Source organism: Grammomys surdaster, unplaced genomic scaffold, assembly GCF_004785775.1.
Source record: "Grammomys surdaster isolate TR1022 unplaced genomic scaffold, NIH_TR_1.0 130, whole genome shotgun sequence".
NCBI classification, from domain to species: Eukaryota; Metazoa; Chordata; class Mammalia; order Rodentia; family Muridae; genus Grammomys; species Grammomys surdaster.
The window spans coordinates 276,797-288,655 of NW_021604588.1; the positions used below are offsets into that span (position 1 = coordinate 276,797).

The following is an 11,859-nucleotide window of genomic DNA, read 5'->3' on the forward strand; positions in this document are numbered from 1 at the left end:
GAGGGAGAGGGAGAGGGAGAGGGAAAGGGAAAGGGAAGGAGAGGGACAGGGAGGGGGAGAGGGAGGAGGGGTGAGGGAGAGGGAGGAGGGGTGAGGGAGGAGGGGTGAGGGAGGAGGGGTGAGGGAGAGGGAGGAGGGGTGAGGAGGGGATGGGACAAGAGGGGTGGAGGGGTAGAAGGGGGAAGGGAGGGGAGGAGAGGAGAGAGAAGGGGAGAGGAAGGGATGGGGAGGAAGGGAGGGGAAGGATAGAGGATGGAAGGTGAGAGGGGAAGGGAGGGAAAAGGAAGGGAAGGGAGGGGAGAAGAAGGAAGGAGAGTGGAGGGGAGGGAAGGGGAGAGGACAGGAGGGGAGAGTGTATTAGCCAAGCTAAGCAAGTGTGGAAATGCCATAAAGAAACCTGTTACTTTGTGTGCTGATCAAATACTAAATTTGAGGGCTGGAAAGATTGTTCATTCTGTAACATGCTTGCTGTGTGTGCATGAGAACAGGAGTTTGATACCCAGCACCCGTGTAAAAGCGGGGTGTGGCAACATGTGCCTATAATGCCAATACTAATACTGCAGAAGTAAAGACGGGAGGAAATTTTTGTCTTGGTGGCCAGCCAGTCTAACTAAATGGATGAGCTCCGTGTACAGTGAGAGACCCTGTCTCAAAACTAAGATAGAGAACAATTAAGGAAGACCCCCAATGTCAATGTATGTCAATGTATGTACATGCACCAGCCCCTGCACTCAAAAATAAATTAATTCATTTTAAAAAATCAATTGGGGGAGGAAATTAGATTTAGGCACACAGTGCTAGTGAGACAGCTAGCTGGGTCTGAGGCCTTTCAGTCACTAAATGTTCTCAAGAAAACATTTGGAGTTTAGTGGAAGTAGGCTCAGGCTCTCTGGGATTGAGTCAGCAAGGCCTTAAGCAGGGACTCTTCACCTTCCTAATGCTGTGACCCTTTAATACAGTTCCTTGTGTTGTGGAGCCTCCCAATCATAAAACAGTTGCTACTTCATAACTGCAATTTTGCTACTGTTATAAACAGTGATTGTAAATATCTGTGTTTTCTGATGGTCTTAGGTGACCAGAGGGGTTGTGACCCACAGCTTGAGAAGCACTGGCTTAGAGGATGTGCAGGGTGACTGCAGTCTTCTGTGTACACGTGCAGTATACCATAAACATTTTTACTCTCCCAAGGGCAGGGTGAAGACACCCACTTACAAATCAGAACTCTCAGTTTCAAAACCAACTTGCTACTTCCAAGAAATGAAACAGGTAGATTACCCCACAGACTCAATTTGCCCGGCACATTTTTGCTGGACTTCATAAAGCGCCATTTGTGTTCTACTCTCCCATGACCACTACCTCTTTTCTCTTTATCTAGCTATGGTTCCACTGCCAGGCTACAAGCACACAGCCAGCCCTCTCTCCCTGAGTGAGCTCATGGGGCAAAATTGCTTTGGAAAAAGCCAGATCTCTATCTAACACTGTTTGCAGCTAAATGGTTACAATCCTGGGAGAAGACCCCACGCTGCTCACTGGTCTCCCATGGACTTCATCGCCACTGACACCAAGGGGTTCTTCAATGCTCCACAGAAACCCTGCTATTTTCCTATCCCGTTTACCACCCCTACACTAAGGAAGCCAGCTTCTATCTTCCCTGCAAACCTCCAACATCTCCCTCCTCCCTCCTCAGCTGATAGGCTCGCTTCCTACTTCCCTGAAAGGAATTGGAAGAAAACTTGTATAGTCTTCAAGCACTTCATCTGCCAGTGAACCAGCCCCTCTCTTTTAACCTCTCCACGCTCCCTTAATTATCCCTGCCTTTAGATGGCTCGTTTCCCACCGGCATCTTATTTAACCAACTAGAAGCATATAACTCAAATGACCAAAGCATTTTTGAAAGAGAAAATATGAATGGGAGTTAAAGAGAACCTAAAGATGTAATGACTAAATCTCCAAGAAATTAGTATCAATGTAGAACAGAAGAGACTCTGCTTTATGTGATGTTGACACATGGGGGGATGTGTTTCAAAGAACTGACTTTCTCTTTCTCTCCTTCCTTCTCCTTGAAGCACCCTATTCCATTGGCCTATGGACACCTACTTACTGCTTACTTACTTACTGCTCCTTCTCAGTCACTTTTTGCTGGTGACTTTCTCCTCAGGACACTTTACCTTTGGAACTCAGGCCTAGAATCTCCCTGAGTCTCCACTCCATACTCATTTTCTTTGTGGTCTCATAACTCCCATCCATATACTGAAAACATCCCAAAGGACATTTCCTGAACAAGCTTCCACACTGAAGCCATTTATTCAACATCACGACCTTACTACAACATCAAATAAGCATGGCAAATTTAACATGCCCAAACTCAATCCTTAGTCTTTATTCAAACTATTAACTACCCCAAGTGATAACTCCAGTGCTCTGCTTTCTCTCGCTCTTGAAACTAGCCAACCACACACCCAGAACCATCCACCTTTTTACAGTGTTGCCTCCCTGAGGGGAGTTCCCATCATGCTTCCTTAGACCACTTCACTGGCATCCTAACTCGTCTTCCTACTTCCAGCCTTGCTCCTTTAGAGTCTGTTCTTAGCAGAGAATCTAGATCTTTAGAATGTAGTCTTAGACCGTGTCACTTCTGTCCTCCACCCCTACCTCATTGCTTTTCATCCCACTGATGTCAAAAAAAAAAAATGGGCAATAGTCACCAGGTACACATGATCCATATTCTCCTCCCTGGCTTTACCTATCACTCACTGTACTCCAATATGCTAGCCTCTGTGCTATTCTGAAAATGTAACCGGCATATGCCCATCTCTGGGTCCTTGTAATACTATCCCAGCTATGTGGAACACGGAAAACCAAGACAACCACTTAGCTCATTCCTTTACCAGTTTCAAGTCTTTGCTCAGATGCCATCTTCTCAGAACGGTTCTGCTAACAGCTTCATTTAAAAGTGAAGACACCTTTACCAGTTCTCCACTTAAATTTTTCTCCACAGCATCTATCACTATCTCATATATTCCACATGTTTACTATCTATTCCAAACTTATGTCCTTAAAATGGAAATTCCACAAATGTAGGGGCTCTGCTATATCCCCAACATCTACAATAGTCCTGGCATATAACAAATACTCAATAAATTAATAAGTTAATGTGTCTATAAATACCTGTAAGAGTAGGCAGAAGAGAGAAAAACACTTACTGTGAGTTCTACAAACAATATCTTTCAATCTCCTTTTCCCTCCTTGAAGAACTTGGAAACAATATGTGTTCCCAGGTACTTGGGAGCAATGAAGGGGAAGTTATAGCTCCTCACTAAGGACACCTTACCTTGTAGCCTTCATAGGAAAGTGGGCAGACTTGCTTGCAAGATCCTCTTATCAATCTCTCCTTTGATCAGATGAGTCACAGGTGAACATACACAGGTATCAGAATCAAAACTTCACCTGTATGACAGGCTCTTACACAGAAACAGAGAAGTAGAGATGGCAGATGGGGGATGTGAAGAAAAACTGTCAATTCCAGAGCAAGAGTGAGACTAGCTAGACGTGGTCCCAGATGTTAGCGAGCTGATCCCAGGTCTGCTGCTAGGTCAGATGGGGTACCTCATTATTCTAGCTCCGTGAGAAGATCAGGGCTCCTGCCACTCATCTGTCAAATGAGCTTTGACAGATGTCCTCCTATCATCAAAGCATGTGGGAGGAAGCAATACAGGATGGATGACTGAAGCAAAGATTAGACAAGTTCCCTAGTCTCTCATCCTTCAACCTATGGTATCTTCTGTAGATACCACAACAGCAGAATTACTTCAAAAAGAAAATGGGTTTTTTTTTCACTAGCACTGTGATATGGTGGGATTCCTTCAATATGCTTGTATATCACACACCTGAGCAAAATCTCAACGAGGCAGATAGTAAACACATGTTAACAAATTTAACAAGTATTAACTGTACAGCTAGAAGGCAGGATATTAAAAAGAGCCACCTGCATAAACCAAAGGCTTTCTTAGCAGTGAAGAAGGCTCTCAGGAGGCACTCAGACTTAAGGTGGCCTCTTTTGTCAAAAAGCCTGTAAAGCTTTCAAAGACATCTTCCACCCCAGTGGCTGGGAGCAGCCTATACAGAGACAGACAAACTATACATCTGAGAAAGCAGTACAGCTCCAGGAATTTCCACATCTGTATCAATAGCAAGTGAGAAAATAAATAACTCCAGCTACAGACAGACAGACAGACAGACAGACAGACAGACAGACAGACAACCTGGACATTACTAGCAGAGACCCGAATAACTTCAGATAGGGAACTGAGAAGCTTGGCAATCAGAATATTAGTTCTGAAAAGATGAAAACAGCTGACAAAATCATCAGACAGCATAAAACCAGAACAACAAAGGTGAGGGAAACTCAGGTCAGAATCAGGAAAGAGCTGATTCTCTTGGCTACATGCAGGCCCCATGAAGAAGATTAAAGGTTTAATACTCAAGCCAAAGAAACATTTGCTGAGTGAACTGCACTGATCAAGGAAAGGACTTGCTGCCATGAAAAGGAACACCTATCAGGTTTCGGGTAAATAAAATTAATTAAATTACTATGTGCCAGGGAGAGTTTGTGAGTTGAGGAGACCTTTGGGAGCTGTAGTCCAAACAGGTAGAAGCAGCCAGAAGAATTGAACTGTTTGTATTCTCTACCACAGGAGGAAGGGAAGCCAAGAATACATCTGGAATTGGACCAAGCAGAATTGAACTTTTGGTAGAGACTAAAGTAAGCCTGAGGAAAGTCCATGTTGCCCTGATAATGGGACCCTGACTAATTCCCTCACAGTATAAAATGATAATGAGAGAAGCCACAAATGAATCTAAGAGTAGTCAATGGCAGAGTGATATAAGTCACCAAAGTTACTTATGAGGAGTCTGTACTGCAAAAAAGGGGACAAAAATCCTTACAATTGTCCTAGTTCGCTTTAGTCATCAACTTGACACAGCCCAGAGTCATCTGAGGTGGAAATCTCAATTGAAAGATTGCTCAAATCAGGCTAGCCTGTAGGCATGTCTGTGGGGGATTGTCTTGATTACTAATTACTATAAGAAGGCCAAGTCCACAATGGGCAGCACCATTCCCTGTGAAGTTGGTCCTCTGCTATATAAGAAAGCTACCCAAGCATAGGTACGTAGGTAAGCCAGCAAGTAGCTTCTATTTCAGGTTCCTGCTTGAGTTTACTTACTACCCCAACATCTCTCAATAATGGACTGTGACTTAGAAGTATGAGACAAATAAATCCTTTCCCTACATGACATGATTTTTCTCATGATGTTTGTCACAGCAATAGAGAGAAAACTAAGACAACACTTTAGAAAAATGGTTAAAATAAACCTTCATGCCTGAGAGCTTCTTATTTATTTTTATTTATTTGTTTATTTATTTAGTAGGTGACACCCATAACTATGGCTCTCTTTCTAGTCTGAGTGACCAATTAGTCTTGTATACTTGTTGTATCATTAGAAAGAAGGGACAATGGAATGGCAGAGAGTAGCTCCCTTCTCTTCATGCTCTACCTGATGAAACATATCAGTTAGGTGAACTGAACCATCACAGAATGAGAAGCGGCAGAAGTTGTGATGGCTCTTCTTGGTTGTCAACTTGGCTATACATGAAATTAAAACCCAAGCAGCTGGGTATACTTGCGAGGTATTTTTCTTAATTAAATCATTTGATGCAGGAAGGTCCACCTTTAATCCAGATCTTTTGAGATAGGAAGATCCATACCTTCTGGGGGCAGCTTATATAAAGGAAATTGAAGAAAGGTTTTGTTTTTTGACTGCTTACCCAAGCTCTGGCTGGCAAGTCTATTTCTTCACTGACATTAAAGCCTACTTCTTTGGCATTCCAGAGTATACTGACATCCAGCTGAGACATTCTGCCTAGTGGACTGAATAACTATTGGATTCTTGCACTTTCCATTGGTAGACAGCCATTGTTGGATTAGCTGGACCACAGCCTGTAAACCACTCTAATAAACCCCTTCATAAATATTCATCCCATCAGTTCTGGTCAAAAACCCTGACTAATACAAAAGGGAAATCTACATCTTAATGTCTACATTTTACTGGAGGTAGTAATTCCTGTGTAAAATATCCAGACATACATACTTGTATTTATGATATTAAGTTGATTTATTGTTCATAAGTAATTCTATGCTTTATAGATATCATGGTTGTACATATACATTTTGTCATCACAGAGTCTAAGCTTAAATCACATGAGAAAGAAATCTTGATGGAGGAAGGGGATCAAATCACTCACAAAATAAGCAAAACTTAAAAGATCCACAAATTCTCTCTCTGAACTTATAAGCTCATTAAAAACTGCTAGGTAGGGGACACTATTTAGCCCTCCATGCTGTCTGTAAGCCAGCCAAGGAGCTTCAAGTATATAGCATCCATGATTTGTCACTCATGCTGGAGTGTGATTTTTTTCAGCTGCCTTGAGTAATCCATGCTCTTAGGCAACTCCTCACTCACACACCTGCCAGAATAATCCACAATAAACCCAAGAAGATCACTGATTTTTTCCAAGATTTAAAAAGCAAACAAACAAACAAACTCTGCCAGTTTTCTACATGCTTGTCTGCATATAGCCCTGACAATGGGGCTGTCAGGGAGAACAAACACACAGAAAGGATTGGCAGGTGTGTTTGTCTACATCATTTCAGCTGTTATTTTCTCTTCTTTCCCCGATCCCTTTTTCTTTCAAAGATAAATAGTTAAATTTCAACAAATAGAAAGCCTTTATGATGGGATCGTACCATAGTCAGCCCTATTTTCAGTGGTCCAAAGAGTCAATCTTATCAAGCATGTCTCTGCAGTGACAGGAGGCTTACGTCAACAAGGTATACCCAGCTCCTCTACACAGCCCTGATTGGGGCTTGCTTCAGTTAGGTCTTTGCCCAACTGAGACCAGTTTTAATGGCTCTCTAGAAGAATCCAGGCCTTGTCTTTGTTCCAGTCACTGAAAATTGAGTGCCATTTTTATTTGATTTCTCCTGAATCAAGAGGTGTCTCTCCACCTCAGTATGACTATCACCTCTGCCAGTGATGCCTGGGCACATGCCCCATGCCACTCGTATTTTTCAGAGTACACAAGAGTTCTTTCTGCCTATTTGTAGCCAAATATTTTGGAGGAACCAGCCCTATTGCTCAACCAGTTCCCCTATGCCTGGATCCAACCATCAAGGCCAGCAGGAGGCTTCAGTTCAATGACTAACAGGTTGGACTTCAGAGAGAGGTGTGAGTCTGTGGCCCTAGGAACTGCTGTGATGAAAGGTTTCAGAGGATCTGTCATTGACCTCTTTTCCTCCCTGCTTGCTGCATGGAGCAAAACTACAGGGAAGAGCTAGATCACTGTTGCTTTGTGTAGCGTCTATTGCTACAACTGACAGATAACTGGAGAGATGGGAATTTGAAGAGAGAACCATGCCAGCAGGCATTGTGCCCCTTCCCTGCCCCAACTGCCATCTTTCTAGTGTTTCTGCATAGTGCTTGATAAAGAATATCTACAAAGTCAATAGTTGTAGAAATAAGGAACGAATCAACAAATGAACTAATGCAGGAGTGATGAGCGGCTCATCTGTTCCACTCCTGTGCATCTCAGTACCAGCTGAGCCCTGGTCAGAGGAATGGCAGATCACACTTATATCCTCAAATGCAACACTTCTCCTTTTAGGCTTTCCATGCATTTATCACATCCCTTAGGTGAGTCTACACATCTAATTGAAGTTCATCACTTTCAAAGCCCCACAAGTGACACCAGCCACTGCAGGGCCAGCGCTATAATTTCCTGAGGTTCCTAGCTAGTCTTGGTGACATTGCCTCAAGACAACCTTCACATCTCAGAAGGGAAATGACTGTACTCACCATGCTTACCTTCTCCTCCCTGCTGCCTCCCATAGCTAATAAGAATTCCAGGGTGTCATCAGGGGGTTCTGCATCACAGTGCTCTAGGGTTTGCTGAGCATCGCCTGGTTTGGGAAATCTCTATCTTACCCTCTGGAATGTTAGCACAACAGCCTGTGACTCTTTCCTGCTAAATTTCTCAGTTTTACCTTACTCATCCTGTATGGGAATAGATCCAAACTAGTTTAGTCATTTCCTGGGATCTGTAGAACATAGGTGTCCGGACCTTCCATTGATTCTAAAATCTGAGGTTTCTCAAGTCCCATATATGGCACAGTATTTGCATATAACTGTGTCCAACTTCCCATGGCTTTAAATCACCTATCTGATACTTAAAATACCCAATACAATGCAAATTCTATAGAAATAGTTCTCCTGAAAGTCAGGAGATAGTGACAACAATAAAAATTGACTATAGAAGTTTGGTATAGGTACTGCCACACTAGGCCTAATTACTTACCAGCAATATCCTAAGAAGCTGTAGAATATTTTACAACCATAGCTTGTAGCAGCCATAGATTGAAACCTAAGGGAGCTGACAGCAATGGTCAGTCAGTTCCTAACTGCCTACATGTATAGGCTTCATATAATCCTTGTTCTCTGGGCATCAGGTTTGGTTGAGTCCCTTCCTAAGACATGTCTTTTCCTTTCCCTTATCCTCTCAAAGACTGCTTTCTATGTAAGTCGCACAACGCTCACTTAATTAGCTTTGTACATATGGAGAGAGAGAGAGAGAGAGAGAGAGAGAGAGAGAGAGAGAGAAGAAGAAGAAGAAGAAGAAGAAGAAGAAGAAGAGAAGAGAAGAGAAGAGAAGAGAAGAGAAGAGAAGAGAAGAGAAGAGAAGAGAAGAGAAGAGAAGAGAAGAGTAGAAAATGATGGGCATCTTGAGATAAAGCCAGGTAAAAGGAGCATGCGTAAGTCAGATCATGATTCTAAATGACTGAAGGCAAAGGCACAGAGGACACAATCCTTCACAAGCATCTTCCCCAGTTGCTCTGCTCTCTCTGCCCCCTTACATTCCACACACATCCCAATGCTCATGATTGAACTTGGACTCTACACCATGCCTTGGGAGACTTATTAAAACCACACTCTGGAAGGTAGAAGAGAGAAACATCATGGTCACTTTGTTTAACTTCTGTCTCCTTGCTGGAATCTCTAGCATCCCTGTCAGGTAGCTGGTCAGCTTTGTCTCAAATACCAACTCAGACAAGTCTGACCATGTGAGTCACCAAGGGTTCCACTGAAAGCACAGCTCATCAATTATACACAGCTACCCAAAGTCAGAATCTCCAGGGCAGGAGCCTAGGAAGTTGAATTTTTAGAGAGCATTTTAATGAGGCTCACAATTAAACCATGCTTTCTCTGAGCATGTAATGCAGTAGTTCTTGACAGTGGCTGCATATTAAAATCAGCTAGGAAGCTTTAAAAAATGTCAATGACAGGCCTTTACCTCTAGACATTCCTACTTAATTGGCCTGGAGTGAAGCCCAGGCAGTATAATTTTTAAAGCTCCCAGCTGACTCTAATGGGCCACTGGGGTTGAAAACCACTATAACAGCTTTCCAATCTGATGGTGAGCCCTTTGGGCACAGTAACTGAGACCTTTACACCCATTGGAACACCTCACTGTGCCCCACTACCATGCGGATCCAAAACTTTCCACAACAAGGCAATCAGATTTAACTTGTTCATTCACCTATTGATAGAATGACAACAGAATACAATCTATCAATTGCAATAAGACACTTACATACTTCCACTCAGCAAAAATCCGAAAGGGGTGGGAAGGTGGGAGAGTGACTTGCTAGGCTCTTCTAAGTTCTAAAGTTGAATGTGGACAACCCCACCTCTTCCCCAGCCTTTTCTGTTCCAGAGGAGCCAAAACAGTACCAGAATTCCACCCCATCCCCCACATGACATCCGCCAGCTCACTCACATTGTACAGCACAGTGGTCCACCCTTCCATAGTGATGCATTGGAAGACAGTCAGCACAGCAAAAAGGATGTTGTCAAACTGGGTAATCCCATCATTGGGTCCGATCCAATCCTTACATTCATAACCAGCCGGGCAGCCCTGCACACCACACGGGTGAGGAGGATCAAATCCTTCTAGAATACCTGCAGACATATTAGGAGAGTAGGAGACAAACCATGTGGTGCTTAGCATGAACTGGAAATGATCCCAGGAAGCCATAAGTAAGCAATTCTCCTACCATAGACAGATGCGTGCCCATCTTGCCTCAGACCCTCTCCCATCTTGGGCGCTCTATACCCCTCAGTTTATATCCACGTGCAACTCAAATGCCCCTAAAGAACTCTCTATCTTCTTCAGGCCTGAAGCTCTACTTTGGCCTGCACTGCCACAGAAATTCCCAGGGCTGGTTCACACAGAAGACCCTGAGGTAATGGCAAAATCTTACTCATTTCCCAAACCCTGGGAATCGGATGAACCTTGGTTCTCCCTGAGTTTCTCAAGGACAGTTGTAAACAACTGGCTGCTTTATTTTCTTAACTCTTTGATTTTTAGGAATACATTATTTTTTTATTTTAAACTAAAGGTAAAATAAAAATCAAATGGAGATTCTTTTCATAAAAACATGGTACTTATTTAGGACCCTTTAACCTATTCTTTATTTTTTTTAAACTCCTCCCTGACTTTCATCCTAGAGTGTACTTAGCATGTGATGAATAAATAAGATACAAATATATGGGAATTTGGGTTTTGTGTATCCCACAATTTCCAAGGCACAACTGACAAGCCAAACTAAAAGCCCTCTCAGTTCTCTCACAAATGTGAGATGGAGCACAAAGGGAACTCTCTTTGCAGATCCACCAGGACACCCATCTGATTCTGGTCTCCAGGGTCCCACTAGTCTATGGATCAAAGATATGTTCTGTAGAGTATTTATTCAGAATGGCTTTTGGCATGCATTCTAAAAGCCCTGTATCATGGATAGAGGATCTGAGACCACCTAGATGAACCCTTCTGATTATATACAAGGCTACGTGTTTTGCAATATAACTCTCAAGTAGATCTTTATGCTGGTTGTACCTCCGAAAGCTACAGACTAGGAAGTTTCTGATTGTAATCCTAGAGTTGAGATAGAGTATGCTTTTTTCAGCAAAGCTCCAAATGCCCTGAATTTATGCTCACAACCAAAGGGAAGAAGCATTGGGAGAACAGAGGACAGGAAATCATGACCTTACCTGAATTGTTCATGAAGCATGCTCGATGCAATTTGCCACTGTAGAACTCCAAGCCAATGATGGCAAACATGAGGATGGCAAAGAATAGCAGAAGGCCAATCTGCAGGAGAGGCACCATGGCCTTCATGATGGACTTCAGCACAATTTGCAGGCCTAGAGAGAGAGGCAGGAGTGAAGCAGAGACATCGCTCATTGCCTCCCGACAAAGTGGGCTCTTTTACTCTCTCCTACTCTTCCATTAAAAACTGAACCATTCATCCTGAGATGATACGTAACCAAGACAAGTCAAACAGAAGACTGCCATCATCTACATCCCTTCTCCTACGTTTCCTTCTCACCACTCCCTGACCTACATATCATCCTCCGTTTCCTCCGTGATAACATATAGATTCCTTTCACAGATTTAATTCATTAGACTGTGTTTCATACTCAGCCTAAATTCCCTGCCAGTGGACAAACCCTACAAAACAGGGACAAAGTTAACCCTTCCTATTACTCTTTCTCAGATCCCACCCTCCACCCACTAAGAGAGGAGTACAGTACTGATTAACAAACTGATAACCTCTGAGGACACATAGAATTTTTACCCTTAGGAAACTGAAACACTTATTGCAGTAGATAATGTATCTAATGACCACATGTATCTAATGACCACATGTATCTAATGACCACATGTATCTAATGATCACATGTATCTAA

The 11,859-nt window shown here is 42.9% G+C and overlaps 1 protein-coding gene across 4 annotated transcripts in view; it reads right to left on the bottom strand.

Moving 5' to 3' along the window:
- The window catches only part of Cacna1e (calcium voltage-gated channel subunit alpha1 E), a 320,444-nt gene that overhangs the window by 208,557 nt on the left and 100,028 nt on the right, over positions 1 to 11,859 (bottom strand). For all 4 annotated transcript variants that reach the window (XM_028759777.1, XM_028759802.1, XM_028759794.1 and 1 more), the window contains exons 5-6: positions 11,161 to 11,313; positions 9,890 to 10,071 (exon numbers count right to left, since the gene is read on the bottom strand). In XM_028759777.1, coding sequence (XP_028615610.1) covers positions 9,890 to 10,071; positions 11,161 to 11,313 — 335 coding nt within the window. The remainder of the gene's footprint in view (positions 1 to 9,889; positions 10,072 to 11,160; positions 11,314 to 11,859) is intronic.